Source organism: Aphelocoma coerulescens, chromosome 10, assembly GCF_041296385.1.
Source record: "Aphelocoma coerulescens isolate FSJ_1873_10779 chromosome 10, UR_Acoe_1.0, whole genome shotgun sequence".
NCBI lineage: Eukaryota > Metazoa > Chordata > Aves > Passeriformes > Corvidae > Aphelocoma > Aphelocoma coerulescens.
Genome location: NC_091024.1, coordinates 11,295,424 through 11,312,629, shown reverse-complemented (window position 1 = coordinate 11,312,629; position 17,206 = coordinate 11,295,424). Strand labels below are relative to the sequence as shown.

The 17,206-nt window shown below is 44.2% G+C and overlaps 2 protein-coding genes across 2 annotated transcripts in view; one reads left to right on the top strand and one right to left on the bottom strand.

The window, feature by feature from the left end:
- Window positions 1-102: 102 nt before the first annotated feature.
- Window positions 103-3,065, top strand: SNAPC5 (small nuclear RNA activating complex polypeptide 5). The gene is made up of 3 exons (XM_069025255.1): window positions 103-229; window positions 961-1,050; window positions 1,539-3,065. The coding sequence occupies exons 1-3, from the start codon at window positions 140-142 to the stop codon at window positions 1,638-1,640; spliced, it is 282 nt and encodes a 93-aa protein (XP_068881356.1). The 5' UTR covers window positions 103-139; the 3' UTR covers window positions 1,641-3,065.
- Window positions 3,066-3,515: 450 nt separating this feature from the next.
- MAP2K1 (mitogen-activated protein kinase kinase 1) overlaps window positions 3,516-17,206 on the bottom strand; it is a 33,574-nt gene continuing 19,883 nt past the window's right edge. Inside the window, exons 4-11 of the mRNA XM_069025254.1 lie at window positions 16,511-16,588; window positions 15,972-16,023; window positions 10,530-10,654; window positions 8,126-8,333; window positions 7,592-7,656; window positions 6,281-6,342; window positions 5,326-5,371; window positions 3,516-4,430 (exon numbers count right to left, since the gene is read on the bottom strand). Of these exons, the coding sequence (XP_068881355.1) occupies window positions 4,317-4,430; window positions 5,326-5,371; window positions 6,281-6,342; window positions 7,592-7,656; window positions 8,126-8,333; window positions 10,530-10,654; window positions 15,972-16,023; window positions 16,511-16,588 (750 nt within the window). The 3' untranslated portion in view covers window positions 3,516-4,316. The remainder of the gene's footprint in view (window positions 4,431-5,325; window positions 5,372-6,280; window positions 6,343-7,591; window positions 7,657-8,125; window positions 8,334-10,529; window positions 10,655-15,971; window positions 16,024-16,510; window positions 16,589-17,206) is intronic.

Genomic DNA, 17,206 nt, shown 5'->3' with positions numbered 1-17,206 from the left:
GGTGCTGTGAGCGGCAGTGGCCGCGCGGCGGCGGCTGCCACGCGCTGCTGGCCGCGGGCGTGACGTCACGGGGGCGGGTGACGGCGCGGGGCGGGGCGCGGCGGTTCCTCCCCGCCGGCGGGGGCGCTGCGCGCGGACGATGCTGAGCCGGCTGCAGGAGCTGCGCAGGGAGGAGGAGGCGCTGCTGCGGGTCAAGGCGGCGCTGCACGATCAGCTCCGCCGGCTGCGGGTGCGCGGGGACAGCCCGGGGGCCGCCCGGCACCGGCCATGGCGATGGGGATGGGGACGGGAATGGGGATGGGGACGGGAGCGGCGCGAGCGCAGCGGCGCGGCCGGGCCTGCCCCTCAGCCCTGCCCCTCAGCCCTGCCCGCGCTGCGCGGCCGCGCTCCGCCACAGGACCGGCCCTCCGCCGGTTTGGTTCAGCGAAAGGGAGAGCAGGGAATTGCTGCGGGGTTTCAGGTGCTCTGTGAAAGTGCGATCCATCTACGGTACTCTGAGAGGTAGGGTACAGCTCTGAGAGGTAAATGGAGTTGTGATGCGTGTAGGATACGTTACGAGATAAATGTGAGTGTATGTAGCATATATTTTTAAGAGGTATCTGTAATTGTGAGTCTGTGTATACATTAAGAGATAAATGTAATTGTGAGCATGTAGGATACACCTCTAAGAGGTAAATGTGAGTGTATGGTTTGTCTTAGCTGATGGACGGAGAAGGGATAGTTTGAGGTAGTGGAGCTAAAGACCGCTTGGGTTTAGAGGTTCATGGGTATTGCAATAAAGGAGCTTAGAACAGAGTTGCAGAAGATTTAACAAAGCTTTTCCAAGACTGACGGGTAAAGAACCCCAAAATTCTGAGTCAAAAATATTAAGGAGTATCAGATAGCCCGGGCTGAGTGCCGGGGTTGGCAGGTCTGATGTTTTCATGGAGTGCCAGGAGTGACCAGTGCCGCTCCCTGCAGGTGGAGGAGCTGGCGCTGCAGTCCATGATCAGGTCCAGCGAGGAGAAAGTCCCTGTCCCCCTGTCAGCCTTGGCCGAGGACACTCAGCAGGTAAGGGGGGCCCCATGCCGGGGTGTCAGCATGAGCAGAGCTGGGCCGTGCGTGGTTTTCCTGTACCGTTCCTAGTGTCACGTCATTTACGCTTCTCATCACTGCAAAGCTCAGCTGTAAAATGTCTGATTTGTTGCTGGTTTCACCTTTTCCCAAAAGCAGCACCGTGTTTCCAGGGGGGTTGGGAAATACCTGTTTGGTGTAGCTTCAGTTCACCGTTTATGAACTGTGTTGTCTAACACCTGTGATAGTGGGGTAGCACTGGTGCTGGGCATGGAGGCACAGCTGCTACAGCTTTTCACTCAGTACATGGCCAGCCTGACCCAGGTGCAGTTTTCCCATGGAAATCAGGGACTTCTTGCTGTGATGGGTTCTCAGTCAGCAGTTCTGAGATCTTTAATTAACAGTGACTGCACAGCTTTAACAGTGATTTGAGGAGCATTTGGTATCTGTGTTGGGTTTGGTAATCAGCTCTTTTCTCATGACAGACTCTTGGGCAGATGGACAATGAGGCTGCCATCAATCAAACCGAGTTACACCTCAGTCTTCAGGATGATAAAGAGGAAGAGGAGGAGGAATCTGATTCTTGAGAGAAAAAAAATCAGAGATGGTTTTTAATACAGACTCAGGAATTTCTTCTTCATTCATTTAAAACCCACTGATTTCCATTTTGTGCTGTGTGTGGATATGAACTGTTTGATATATCAGAGTGGAGGGCAGTGACACTGAAGACATGAATGCCACAGGCTGGGCACATCTTGACTCAGATGTTGAAAGAATGAAAATCTGCTGCACAAATATGTAGCATAATCCATTCCACATTTCAAACCTAATGTAGCTCTTACAACGTCTTTGTATGTGGAAGGAAGAAGTAATTGATCAACCAGACTAATTTAACACATGCACTAAAAGCAATAACTTGTCTGTTCTCACTTCCTGATGTGAGAAACAAATCCAGGTCCTGGAGGGTGGTGCTGAACCAGTGATTACATTATAACCTCATTTGCCTAAACTGGGAATTTAAGATACAGGGTGAGAAAAGATGTGTTCAGGACTGTCTCCAGCCTTCAGCTGCTGTGTTGTCAGTTACCTGGAAAGCTGGAGTTACTCCTAGAGTCCTCTCAGTGTCAGCCCAATTCTGAGCACAGCAGGGAGGTCTCTCTGTACCCCTGGTGCTCTTCAGTTCTGTCAGTCTGTCCCAGAGAAGGACTTTCTACTTCTGCTCTTTCAGAGTAGCAACCAAGGACCCTTTTATTTGTCCACAAATTGTAGAGCAAGAAATGATCTGTGGTGCTTGTAATAAGGAGCTAATACCCTTAAATTGGTGTTACTTTCCTTTTCTCTCATTGTAACCTCATAAATCAAGGCAAGGCCACCTGCTTTCATGTGATCCTCAAGGAGGAGCATGAGGAATTTAAGAACTTAGTTATAAAGGGAAAGTGATGTGAAATTTCCACAACTTTTGCATTTGGAAAAGTGTCTGGTATCCTGGGGGTGGTCAGAAGACACCATCCAGCCTCCAGTGAGTTCCTACCACTGTTTAATGAGTGTTAATTTGGCTCTTGTTTGGTTTGTACCAATGGAAACTAGTGGGGTGTAAATGTGGCTTCATCCTGTACTAGAGACTAATCGGGCTTTGAGGATCCTGGATGTCTTAATGAAGGAACTCAGAACAGGAAGGAAGATTCTGTTTAATGAAGCTTTTCCAAGCCTGACAGGTAAAACAGCTCCAAAAGTCTGAGCCAAAATGTTACAGTCAAATAAGCCCTTGCAGTGATGTGTGTGAAGAGCTGGTTTGGGAGGAGCTCAGGAGCCATCCTGGCCTTTCTTGGCACATTTCAACTCCAAAGGCTAATTCTGACTGTTGAAAAATGTTACTTGTGCCCAGCATGGTCCAGAGTAGTTTTCATGGATAGAATTGCTGCTGCTTTTGTGAACGAGTCCCTTGCTTTTGGAACAGCCCAGTTGTAGTGCATGTTGCAATAAAGTTCTTTTCCTGCTGTCCTTACACAGAACTGTGTTTGCAGTGGCCAAATTATTGCTGTCTGGGGGGACAACCCAAAGTGGGAGTTAAACCTCCAAAACCTTGCTGTGTATTTCTTTCAGCAAACAGTAAAAGGTTCTGGTGTGGTTCTGTTTACTGGGTGGAGGTAAAGCTCAGGGAAGAGTTCAATTTCCATCCTCCCAGCTGTCACTCCAGGTCTCATTGGAGCCATGACAAGCTGGAGGAAGCCTTGGATATGTCAATGAGACATTTCCTGCCGCTGCTGGGCCCAGGGCTGTGCCAGCCCTTTGATACCCGAGCCTGTTCGCCATGTGGAAGTTCATGTCCCACTGATGGGGATTCCTTTTGGGGAAGAATTTCAGGCATTTCCTCATCCAAAGTATCCTTTCAAGGAGCTGGAATTTATAGCGCAGTGACCAGATTAAAGCCTTGGTTACATTTTAAAAAAAGCTTCAAGAAGTTACTTGATAATATATTTATTAAGAGAACCCATTGCTAAACATCTGAGAGAATAAAACAATAAAGGATTTTCATACACTTTTAGACACTAAACACAGTTGTCATGAATCTTTAGGTTAAAAGAAAGCAAAGTGCTTGGATCATTGTCTTGATTCCATAGGACACTTCCAAGAACTAACTTTTAAAAATCAATTAGAAAGACATACATCACTAAATCCAAGGATGATGATATGTTTGAAAAATAAATATAGAAATATGAACAAGTCTACAATTAGAATATTGCTCTGTGCATTCCAAGAAATGCAGAGCTCTTGCCTTCTTCACCTGCAAAGAGAGAGATCTCTAGACAACTGCAAAATTGGAGCCAGGAGGCCTAACTTTCGGGTACAGCTGGGCAGCAGCAAAGCATGCTCACAGACAGGCTCGGAGCATCCCGATCCCAAGCCTGGGGAGCTCAGGGAAAGCATGATTGAAGTACCAACGATTTACAAAGAGTCTTGATAAAGTTCAAACAAGCCAGGGGCCAACCTCCCCCAGTGATATTTTCATTAAGAAAGAATATCCATAATCACCTAAAATCAGCAAGCACTGGAACTTACACAGCTTACATTTGGTCAGTGAACAACGGAACCCGGTACGATACCAATTAGTTTAGGACAAGATTTAAAACCGTTTGGCACATGCTATCAAGACATTCTTCCTTAAGAGGTGAAATACATGTTTGAACAGGTACAAGCTGAGGAAAGAGGACCAGAAGAGCATCGTTGTCACCAGAGGTACAGTCCAGGAGCTGCCCCCAGGCTCAGACGCCGGCAGCGTGCGTGGGGGTGCTGGGCTGGTTAAGGCCGATGGTGGAGCAGAGCCACCCCGCAAAATCCACCTCCTCTGCCTCGGATCTCTTAATGAAAGCATGGATCTGGGCACAGGAGAAACGGGGTCAGTGTGCCAGCACTCAGTCCGCTCAGGAACAGCCCTCAGGAACACCCAATTCAATAAATCCACTTAGAGCAATCAAGCTGTAAAACTTTATAAACCACGTGGAGAGTTTTCCACAGAATTGCAGAAACAACCAGCACATGCCAAAGTATCCCAGAGGAATCCTGCCACAGTGCCTGCTGCAGAGCACTTACACCACATGAATGATAAGGATGTGACTCAGCCACTCGAGATAATACTCTGGAAAATGTCTGCCTGGGCACTGAAAGGCTTTTTGTAATAGAAAGAGTCTCTTTGCATTTTGCACCATTATTGTACAGCAGGATCAGGGCAGGGAAAATCTGATTTTCTGCAGTACAACTGAAGTCCTGGCATTGCACTTAAAACTAAAAAGATTCATTGAGACTGATACAGTTATTTCATACAGGGAAAAATGCAGGATTTCTGTTGAGTTCTACAGATTTTGTAAGACAAAGCTGGTAAAAAAGAGAAATTTTGTGTTTCACAACAGATGATAAAAAATATTTAATTAGTCCATATGGTATGCGGAGCTTTGTTCTTTTGTCCTCCTAAAAGTATTAATCAGTACTTTATTATTAACTAATAAACTCAATAGAGAATTCTTTTGTTAATTAAGTCACCCATTGTGATTATCAAATGGCAGACTGACAACCCACCAGAGTTTCAGTCTCCTTGACAGTCCCTTTTGTGGTAAGGTGTGAAATCTGCAGCCCCTTGATCTCTAGCTCAGGAAAGCTGTTCCTCCTCAAGCTGAGCTAGCCCTGAGGCCACGTGCTCTGATCTGCTCTGGACCAGCTGAGGAAGCCAATCTGCCTGGAAAGTGCTCTTAGATCAAATTAAAAACCTTCACTTACCATCAGCTGCTTCAAGTCGGCTCTCTCAGCAGGATTTTTAATTAAACTAGGAAAACATAAAGCATTACACAAGTTACACTCTATTATGTTTTAAAATAAGGCTCAAGTTGTGTCATGTTGGTTGTACTGCTCTGGTCTGGTGACAGCACTTGATAAAAGCATCAGGTGCCTCTCAAACAGAGATGGGAGCCTGCAATTCCCTTCTGTGGGTTCCACAGCTCTAGGTCAGAAATCCTGAGTTGTCTGTGACTGATGAGTGTCTAACCAAGCTAGAGAGAGAAATTCTGTTTCAACTAAAACAACATGAGCCACTTTATCCCTCATGTTTCTTTCCCCCAAGTCTCTTCAAGCTCAGTATCACACAGAGCTATTGCATTACTGTCCTTCCTTTTGGAAGCTGTAAATAAACGTATTTACTAAATAAATGAACTTTTGAAACTGCAGTGAGCTGCCTCCCTTAGCACTGGTTTGGTGCTGGCATCACTGAGGTGCAACTGGAAAAGTAAAGAGATGGGGGAATGGCTGCTGGGCTTAAGGTGTTGGTTCCTGGGGAAGAAAAAAACACCTGGAGCCTGCAAGATTCTGCACCCCACAGCACAGCCACTGCAGGATGATGTGCCTGAGCCTTGGAGAAGCTGTCTGTGGGTCACTCCCTGAGGCTGGGAAAGGACTACTCTGAGCTGCACACAGCAGCAGAAATTCTACAAGAATTTCTAAATTCTAAAGAGAGGAACATCTCTGAGCCTTGGGGTTCCTCTGGATGCACGAGTTGCCTGTAAGATGAACTTCAGGCACATTAACACCCAAAGAGGATTATGCTGATTGCAGTGCCCTTGCATTTGCCCTGGAGCAGGGACTCTGATTACCAAGTGCCTGATAGACAAAGACAGCAGGGCTGACCCCAGTGTGTCCCTCTGCCACTCAGCCACAGAGAAAATACAGAGACAATACTCACCATTTGTTAACAAAATCTTGAAATTCAGAACCAAAGACACCATTGGGCAGTTTTGGAGGTGGCTATAAATAAATCAATAAATTTTAAAAATCAGCAATCATTCAGCATAACTAACACATGATGATGCACAACCTACCCAGGGATCTACCAGTTACATGTCCCACATCTGAGCAAAGCTGTAAAACGCTGGCTGATTTGGATTATTACTCCCAGCTGCAGGATTTCAGGTGTTTCAGTAATGAATCAGAATTTCCCTGGTATGGGGTGGGTTTTGGTCAGTTGGTTATTTTCTCCCCACACACCTGAATGGGGTGAGCACAGCCTCAGCTCTCATTAAAGAAGGCTCAGAGCACTAATGAGCACCCTGTCATTCTCTGCACTGCTAAGGAAGATGCCCTGCCCATCATTACTTCCATAATCCTTTTGATCTAAATTTTCTGTCCCTGGGAATGAGTTTGTTCAGGCTCTGAATTAAAAAAGAATTCTGACAAATAAAGAAAGGGGACTACATAAACCTGCACGTTATTGCCTTGTCCTCCAGGACATTGCCACAGGATCAGGGTTAAGTTTTCATCCTTACACGGAATTACTTTTATGTGCAGAGCAGAGACAAGGCCTGCACTCACTCTCTGGTGCACAGCCTGTGTTGGAGGCAGCAGCTCCTGCTGAAGACGTTTGTGCTAAATCAGAAGTGGCACAAGATAATCTTGCCAAACTCTCAACTACTGCAGCTTTTCAGCCCAAACTGACCCCCTCAGGGATGCTGCAAGAGCAGGACCACAACAGCTGAAGTAATTCAGTGCTAACTCTATTCCCAGAGTTAGTGCTGGCAGATTGAGGTGTTATATAATATGCAAAATAGCTTTGTAATCTGAGAGAATTGTGGAAGCAGATGAGTTACAGAAGCAATTTATCAATTTATCAGGGGCACACGCAATGCAGGGACCCAGACATCAACTGTGCCTTTTAAATGGGCGAGTTGGACAGCTTTCAATAATTCATCCAGCTGGAACAATTGTTATCCAGCTGCTACAAATGACAGCTAACATGAGCATGCTTTGTTTTTTTAGAAGAACAGAAGCAGTGGAGTCACACAAGTTTCAGTGGTACGTGTGAAAATACTGGAAACAATCCATTCTAAAATATCAATCTCTAACTAGCCTTGGAGCTTAGTTATTTGAAACATAGAAGAATTGTAAATTAGGTTGGCTAAACCAAACTAAGGAGCACTAAATCCCACAGCCCCCCAAATTCCAGGATGCTTTAAAAATTTACAGTTGTAAAGTACAGGTTTTTAAGTTTATAAATTACCTCATTGACAATGTAATCCAGAAGTTCAAAGATTGCCATTGGCGGTCTGCTGTCTGATCCATAGGCTGGGAAGAAATGGGAGAAGTGGAATCACAGTGTTACTCTCCCTCCATAACAAGAGTGCTTCAGGAAGCCCAAGTTGACACTGTTGGCACCTGGCACCCAGCAGATTTACAGGAAAAGGTGCAACAGCAACAGGGTAATGCTTTCATGCAAGGAGTCATTTCTGGGTCTGATCCAAAGCATTCACTTCACTGGGAATCATCCTGCTGCATTTGGATCAGCATCTTGGAGAGACCAAGAGCAACAGACTGGGATCCCAGTAACGGGGCTGTTCACAAGAACCACCAACAAAAGGGTCTTGGTGCTCTGTTCTCACATGGCTCCTCACAATGAAGCTGAGCCAGGTGCCCAATGCAACCCTGATTTTTTAAAAGCTTAGAGCCCCACTGTGCAGACCAAGATCAGATAAGAAAGACCTTGAAGCTGACAGAGAAGTGTATTGGAAATGAATTTAACAGTGTTGTAACTCACAGCTCATCGGTCGGCCAGGCGCCCTTTGCCTGGGGGAGGTCTCTGTGACTGGAGAATCCCCCTCCACGGGGCAGCCAAACATCAATTCCAGCTCCTTGGAGTCAGGAGGGGGAATGGGGTACCTGCCAATGGCCATTTCCACCAGGGACAGCCCCATGCTCCAGATATCTGACTGCACCGAGTAGTGAGTGCCCTGCAGCCTCTCTGGCTGCAAAACAAAGGGGAGGGGAGGAGACACAGGTTTGTAACAAGAAATTTTTTTTAAAAATTACATTCAGCAATACCCTGGATAAAGTAAAGGATGAAGCCCCAACTTCTTAGTACAGCATGCTCAAATGAGTGACTTATTGGTATTTTCCTGGAAATCTGTCCTCGGAACTTCCTGAAATTCCCCAAACATTCTGTCACTGCAAACAATGTGAGACTTCTCAGAAATGGTGTTCTTATGTACTGTTTTATTTCTTTAGCACAAATCTAATGGAAGTATTACACAAGGCTCTGCAGGCAAGATCAGACTCAACCAAAAATATATTTTGTACTGTCTTTAGGAGATTTACACACTGTAAAGATATTTAAGTATGGGGTTTTTTTGGTCAGTTGAATCATGATCAGAAGTGAATCTGGCTATTCCAGTCCCACTGCTTCACAGACCCTCAGTTTTGAGCAGTGTGATCCTCCACCTGCTTCTGCCAAAGCCAGAAGATGAGTGCTGCACTAAATCCTTTTGCTTAATTTTTGCACCTGCTTTGTCAGTCTATGTTCAGTGCTGAATATGGTTCCTGAAATTATTAATACATTGATGTACTTCACCCTTAGATCCATTTTTACTAACAATTCTCAAAGAAAATGTTCACTTTTCTGTACTTTTTAAAATCAAGCTCATATTTTACCAAAATGGTGCAGATTCTTCTCTGATTACATGCACATATTGGAAAAATACATATGTAATTTGAAACTTCCTCTCAGAGAATGTGAGAATGCAGTAAAGCCTCTTCCTTCTGCCATAAGGGGGTGATAGTTTTGTTTAATTAGTTTTGTAGGAGTTACTGAGATTATATTTGAGTTTTCTCCAGTGTCCCACCTCAGTCAGTTCCAAAGCCATCTGGACAAACTACACAACTGCTGGACAACAATGGAGATGGCCAAAACACAAAGATTTTCATAAAACATAAGTGTAAAGGAAGGTGGGTGGATGAGAAAAAGCAGGAAACAGAGAGAGCCCCTGTTACACAAATATCATGTTACACAAAAAACCTAGAAACTGTTTCAAGTTAAACACTGTGTTTTTACACACCTCCATGCAGTAGAAAGGGATGTTTGGCAGGTAATAATTCTGTATGCTTAGAAGTGTGCAAAGGGAGCTACTGCAAGAGAAGATCCTTCAAACACTACCAAAACAAAATTCCCCTCATGGCTTAGTCTGTGATGCCAGAGAGCAAAGCCAAACCTCAGTCTGTAAAAAACAGTAAATTGAAGAAAACTGAAGGCAGACAGCACTTGGCTCTCATCCCTTCTGAAAGAGACAGGGAAAGGCAGGAGTGTGGATGAGCCGGAGCTGTGGATTTGGTTTTGCTCATTAGCAAGAGCCCCCAGATGTGAGAACTTAAACCCCAGCTCGATTTCAAGCATGTCCCCAAGATGAAATGACACAAAGACAATGCAGGTCTCATGCTGAACAGAGGCAGCATTAAAGCTTTTTTCCCCTTTAAGTCTAAGCCCACACAGTTTTAATCCTACAGCCAGAGCTGGGAACAACTGCACCAGTTAATTGTGTGCTGAACAAGGTGTGTGAGAATAAAAGAGCTGTTATTTCTGTTAGCTGGGGCTTGCACATCACACAGAGAGCTCATCTGGAGAGAAGTTCCAAGGTGTTCCTAATCCACAGGAACACAGAACACCGTGGAAACACTCCCAGAGGAACTCCTTGCCCACGCCTGCCACTCCCAGGATTTCTCCCGTTGCTGCAGCCACGCTGGGATCTGGGAGCAGACACACCAGGAGCTGGTGAGGCAGCACTTTGCCTACAGAGTGCCCCCAGCGAATGCTGGAGTGGGAAGAGAACCACACTTCCTAAGGAAAACAAACCATAAACACTGGGCTTTTCTGGGAGACACACGTGTACAACCCCCAAATGCAAAACCTGACTGGATTCTGCAGTGTAGACACAGTCCCATCTCTTCTGGAGCGTTACAAATATTCCAAGTGCTTGGCTTTTCCTGCAACACTTCTTCCCCCCCACACACAATCTGATATGACACTGGAATATTCCTGGAATGCAGGAAGGGCTGAACCATGAACAGCAGCAGGAACAGCAACAGTTGGTTCTTGTTTGATCACCAGAATTGGGACAACTCAACCCTAACAAACTCAGAGCTGTAAAATCTGTACTTAAATCTGTACTTACAGACATGTAGGAGCGTGTGCCAACAAAGGAGTTTGCCATAGAATCTATCAGCTGCCCACTGACACCAAAGTCACAAAGCTTGATTTCACCTCTAGAGTTTACCAAAATGTTGGATGGTTTAACATCTGGAAGAAAAATGAATGGATGATTTAAGGCATAAAACAGGAAATCCGACAATGCAAGGTGGTAATTCTCATGTGCCTCCCTTTGCTTCCCTTCTCTGGGAATAATCAGAGATTTGGGTCCCTCCCAGGCCCATTTCACAGACTCTCTATTTAACTACAGATAAATAAAAAGAAATATTTGAAATTACACATGCATAAAAGGTTGTCAGCTTTTTGATTTCACCCTATTTCCTGGTTTTTAAATATGAGATTTGAGCATCCACATCCTCCTCGCAGATAAATGATCTCCTTTGAGATAAGTAAGTGTACAACAGCATAACTCCTCTTGAATGATGATCCTTTGCCTAGAAATAATCAATAAAGAGGCCCTACATATTTATTTTACAAAGGTCAATGAATTACAGCAGCCACACTATCATTCCTCCATATCTACATAGGCATAAATCATCCTTTGGCCAAAAACTTCCTGGAGTAGGCTCTTGTTTTCTGGGTTTGGTTGGGGTTTTTTCGGGTGGTGGTCTTGGGTTTGTTTGTTGGTTTAGATTTGGGGTTTTTTTTAAAAAAAAAGCTCTGAAAAAATAATTTTCCTATTATTGAAAATATGTATTTAAAATACTTTGAGGTTGTTTTTCCTTTGAGAGAACCCCCTCATGATTTTGAATTCATCACTTTTCCTAAATGGAAATTTAATAAGGGTCACTGGTAGCTTAGCAACTAATAACAGCTCTTTGTGAATGCAAAGGTACAGGGAACAAGTGTTTAGTGTTTCTTTTATAGCTGTAAGGAGGTTTTTCAGTGTATCTCACTGCTTAGCTGGTCATTACCAACCCATTATCAAAATAAGCAACCAACAGCCCACATTGGCAGAGTAATGCTGCAGAAAAAAGGGACCTGGAAATTTGTTTTGAAGAATCATAATTTCACTTCAGAGGAGACCCAGAAGTCCATAGGCTGTCACATATTTTCATTTGCTTTTCACTTTTAAGCACAGATATATTCCAAGAGCTGCCCTTTGATTGGGATGCCCAGGGGATGTCCCTGGGAAGAGGACACTGATGTGACTTCTCCCCACTGGAGAAAGATCTCCATGCAGGACATTTACGCCTCACTGAACAAGGTCCATGGGGAGGGCAAAATAAAACTACTTCAGCTGTTCCTCCTCCAGCTCCCTTTTGAGGAACGACACAAAGTTTGGATAATTATCTACTTTTGGAAATTGTGGCTCCATTTTCTTGTCCCTGAAATCCCCTTCCAGGAAACTGAAACTGTTCAGGCACACCAGGAGCAGTGTCCTGGCTGATCTGTGTACAAAAAATCCAGGCAGGTATTTTGCATGTGCTGCTTTCAATTCCCCACTCCTAGGAGAGGATCAGGACTGCTGGGCACACAGCTGGACATTCTGCAAGCTCTGTCTCCTTCTTGCTGAGAGACCTCACCACAGGGACACTTCACTGTGGAAAGGAAGAATCCAGTCTGGGAGCTTGACCTACCAGTTTAAAATGCCAGCAGGAGCTAAAAAACAACCAAACCCAAACCCAAAGCAGCTGGAGCAGGGAAGCAGGGAGCAGAGATTAGAGATTCCCACCTGCACAGGAATCTGCACCCAAAGCTCTGTGCAAAAGCAAGGTGGAAAAACCAGTGTTTGCAAAACACACTGGAACACAGCAGAGCCTGAACAAATCACAGATACCCAGATTTGTGCTGCTCATCAATGCACAGCTAAAAATTCAACTCAGAACAAAGATGTAAATCCTCACTTTAGTGTCTAGAGTTCATTCATACTTCATAATTAAATGGCAAAGAAAAAATCGTTACCATTCCACTGTCAGTGCCCCAAACAAAGTTTTCTTTATGAGCATCTTAAAGTTTTAGAATTCCCCTGGTCTTTCGAAGGCTTCACTTTTCCCTTCAGTGTTTTTGCAGGTGGCAATGCCACATTGCACCTCTCAGACCAGCACAGCAACCACGCCTCCTCAGTGGATTTCTGCACAAAGCTTCTCTTCCCTGGAGTATTTTCATTTTCCACACAAGGCACCCCATGTGATCATAGTGATGTTTGGAAGGCTGCTGCCTTTCCACCCCTCTAAATGTAGCACCTATTCTATTTTCACTCCAGAGCCTCTGAACACTTCAGCAGTTTCTCTGGAAACCAGAGATTTGTATTGCCAGAGGAACAGGAATGCCAAGGCATCCTGCAAAATGTATGCTGGAACTTGCAAGGAACAGACAAAAGGAACACAAAGTGTGTTATGTAAGTGTTTCGGTTTTAAAGAAAGTGGAAGGTATTTTATACACCACCCCAGACAAGCCAGGAAGAGAATTATAGAGAAGTCCTTTGCCAGGGGGATGGATATATGACACTTCAAAGGGAGCTGGCAATACAGGGAAGTTTCCAGAACACTTGATAATCTCTGTCAGAGGTTCCCTCCTCTGCTCTGCCCCACAAGTTCATTCTGAAAGGTGGCCCTGGATGTTGCCATAACACCTTCAGACCAGAATTCACTCTGCACCAGTTACTGAGCAGTCAGATGTGAGGACATACACCAGAGACGTGTCTTGCAGCACATTATTGAGATCTTCCAATCAATTCCCATTTCCCAAAGCAGGATCTCATGAGAATCCTCTGGAACTGCCACCCTGGAACAGACCATTGACAGTTCCCTGCTGGGTGGCACCTCCTGCCCTGGGGCTGCTGCCTCCGGCTGGGGTTCAAAACCTTACAAAGCAGCTTCTATGCAAAGAGAGACTTTCCAGAAAGGATTAAGCTCCAGACTGGACCAGAGATATCTTTATTTAACAGAGAGGATATTATTAAAATGTCTAGCACAGTCATGCTCCTTGCCCCTTCCTTTCCTGTGCCTGCCTTGTATCCCACCAGTTTACCTTCCAGAGGTTTTGTGATTTCATTCCTGTCTGTTCAGAGAGGACCAGAACCCAGCTCCAGAAGAGCAGTAAAAGGACTGTATTTTCCTCTATAAAAGGACTGTATTTTCCATTCCTGCTCTAGTAAGCCCCAATAACTTCTTTCTTGAGCTGTCTGGAATGACAAATGAACACTTTTCCCCAGAATTAGTCCAGGACACACCTGTGCACGAAAACAGTTTAAGCTCAGTATTCCAAACTTGCTGATACTGCCACACAGGTAATAAAACACAGCAGTGGAATAAATTCCTTTCTGCAAATGAGTTCTCACAAGCTTTGCTGTCTTTAGATTTAAGAACAGATTTTTTGGCCCTTTGTTGCTATGTTCTCATGTTTAACAGGGATGTCTCTTCATTTTTAAGTCACCCACTCTCCCCACAACACAACTCCTATAAATCCTACTGAAAACAAGCCCACACAAACAAGTGCACACATTTTCCCCAGGGATGGATGAGTGAGAACAAACAGCCCATGTGAGATGTTGTTCACACCTTGTCAGTGCAGTGCTACAGCAAACTACAGGGGCTAGAGAAAGCAAAGCACAGAAATCTCCAATTATCAGAGCTGTGTATAAAATAATGCTGACACAGTTACAGGAAGAGAAAAGTGCTTTTACCAGCACTGTTTATTTCAGCTGGGATTCAAGGAAGAGGCAGTTTGGAAAAACTGCCAGAAGCAGCTTCACCTGCACTCCAACCTTCATAAGGGGTGTCCAAATAATGCACAAAGTCTGTGGCACAGACAGACCCGTGGACAGCATCGAGGACAGGAGCTGCAAGTTTGGCTCATGATGGCCAGAGATGGGAAAACCAGTCCCTGTTTTGACTGGTTTTCCTTTTAGCTGCCAGCACTGGCCATGATCAACTCCCAAAACATCAGTTTGGCTCCCTCTTTATCAGACATCACAGATGTGATTTGATCACAGAACAGCTTCTGCAAGAAGTGCACAAGGTCATGAATTCTTGCTGCTGTCAGAGCACAGAGGATGGAAACTGAGCTGAAAAATAAAAACCACAATGTGGACATGCAATTTTACACTGTAGGGCAATCCAGTAAAATTGGAAGCAATGGGGAGAAGGAACTTTTCTTGGTCCATGAACCTGAAGTGCAGTCTCTGATGTAGCAAATACTGTGAGGTTAACTGCACTTAAACGAGATCAGGAGGGCTTCATTTTGGATTTATCAGATTTACAGATTGTAAAACTGAAAATAAATAAATGAAAACTGCTGTCTCAGCTGAGCAAGAACAACCTAAAAAAAAACCCACCAAGCAACCAACGTAGTAACAACCCACTGCTGTGGCTGACTTGAGAACAAGAAGATGCAGCAGTTACTCTTCCAGGATGCCCTAAAATAAGGTGATCTCTTTCCCTGGAGTCCTTATGCTCTGAACAGAGACAAATGACTTTGCAACTATCACCAGAAATGTTTAGAGTCTCCCTCCAACCCCCTTGCTCCACAAGAGAGCTATATTTGTTTAAAAAAACCACAAGCCAGAAATGTGTGATAAACACAACTTCATGTTGTAGGTGATCCTACAACAGCTTGTGCAAGCTGGGATTGCTAATTCCTCTTTTTGGTCTGGGCAGCAAATGTAAACTCAAGACACATATTAATGTCTGAAGATTCTCCTGCAGTCCAAAGCTCCCCCAGCAGCTGCTGTGGGTTGCACACAGGGCACCACCACTGCTCCAACAGCCACACAGGAACATGGACTGCTCCAGCTCCACCTTCACATCACATCCACAGCAGCAATAATGGATTTATTACTGTACCAAGGGTCCTTTTTCTTTAACGGAACATGCAACACATTAATGGAAGAGCTGGATTTTAAAAAGGGCAACTAAAAGCAGAAAATAATCCAATACATTTATTCTAAAGTAACTAAAGACCCAGGAGAAGCAACACTCCCACTTTACACAGCTTCACCGTGGTTTTTTTAATTGTTTTAAAGTACAAAAACGATGCAGTTCTGCATGACAAATGTCAATAAACAGCATGTGAATGTAAGACAGATGGGAAAAATAGTGACTTTCTTGAAAAAGTTTTAATGGCCATGACTGTTGAACAGTCAAATGAAATCTACATCAGAGGTTTCAACTGCAATCAGTCTCAAACACAGACAAGTTCTGTGTGCACATATAATGCAAGAACAGCAGGTTCAAGCATGGATTATAAACCCAGATAAGCTGCAGGAAGACAGAAGTTGAAGATACCTGATAGTCATGGTAAGAGATTTAGATTTAAAACAAAGTTTGCCTTACACTGCCCAAGAAAAACCCTTTGGACCCAAGGCATATGGAACCATGATGAACCAATCATAGAGAAAAAGAGGTATTTTAATGTGAATAAAAATTATATTCAAGAAAAGTTACAACACAAACTTTTATCTCACCTCTGTGCATTATTTTATGCTTTTCTCTCAGATATGTGAGTCCTTTTATTACCTAGAGACGAATGAAAAAGAAATTAATTTAGGAAGCAGAAGAGAGAGTTGAATGTTTTGTCTGTACAAGAATTCCATCTGAAAGCAGCTTAACAGAAATCCCAAAATGTAATCACTGCCAATCAACACTGAGTTTTAATTTATACCTCCAGCTCAGAAAAACAAAGTCATTCAAGCCCTTCCTGGAAGTTCTGCATACAGAGCTTTTTGCAGAATGGAGATGAAAAGGTAATATTGAAAAATAAGGAAGTGTTAATTCAGCTCTTATCCAGAAGCATCAACTGATCCAAAAGCAGCAACTCCAAGCACACACACCAGAATGTGTTACTCATTCCAGTGCCCACAGTTACCACGTACAAAGATGCTTTAGAAGAGAAAGCAACAGACTGCAAAATGTGGGAATATTCCCTTCTCCCTCATCCCTCAGTCCTGGATGTGGCACTGCCCAACCAAGCCCCAGAGGTGCCCATTCCCATGGACCCACTCACCGCAATGCTAACTTTGCCCAGGATCTGCTCTGGAATTCTCCCAGCCTTTTTCAGCACTTGATCCAAGGAGCCACCATCCTAATAAGAAATATTTGAAGAGTCAAACTTGAATCAAATTGCTCTAAAATATTTTAAACAGGGCTGTAAACTGAAGCCTAAATTTGTTTAAAAAAAAAAAATGCAAAAAACAAAGTTGCTTTTCATGTTTGCTTTGACACTGTTGTAGTGCAAATCTGAAACAAATAAATCGCTCCTCAGGAGGAATCAGTCAGGTTTATGTTTATTTTAAACAAACATTTGGCCACTAACAACATCCACTCAAATAAACATTGCACACAATGCTCTTCCAGAGCAGCATTTCCATGGTTTGGATCTCCTTAAGCAAGCACAGTCCACAAACAGTGACAAGCAAGAAGGAAGGATTTCACACGTTTCTGTAATTTTCAGTCCAATGCATTTTTTTCTTGTCACAGCCATCCATGATAATCCTCCTCCTCCAAAGACAGAAAGAAAAGACTTTATTGATCCTGATTATGGGGTTGAAAACTCATCATACTGGAAAAGACAGAGTTTTCTGCTTGAAAATCCCAGAATGATGGGGTTGGAAGGGACCTTTAAGTCAGCTCCTTCCACCCCCTGCCATGGGCAGGGACACCTTTCCCTATTCCAGGGTGCTCCAAGCCCCATCCAGCCTGG

Coding starts and splice junctions, on each gene's coding strand:
- SNAPC5 (XM_069025255.1), top strand. CDS start 140: ATGCTGAGCCGGCTGCAGGAGCTGCGCAGGGAGGAGGAGGCGCTGCTG. Junction 230..960: donor ATCAGCTCCGCCGGCTGCGG/GTGCGCGGGGAC, acceptor CGCTCCCTGCAG/GTGGAGGAGCTGGCGCTGCA. Junction 1,051..1,538: donor TGGCCGAGGACACTCAGCAG/GTAAGGGGGGCC, acceptor TTCTCATGACAG/ACTCTTGGGCAGATGGACAA.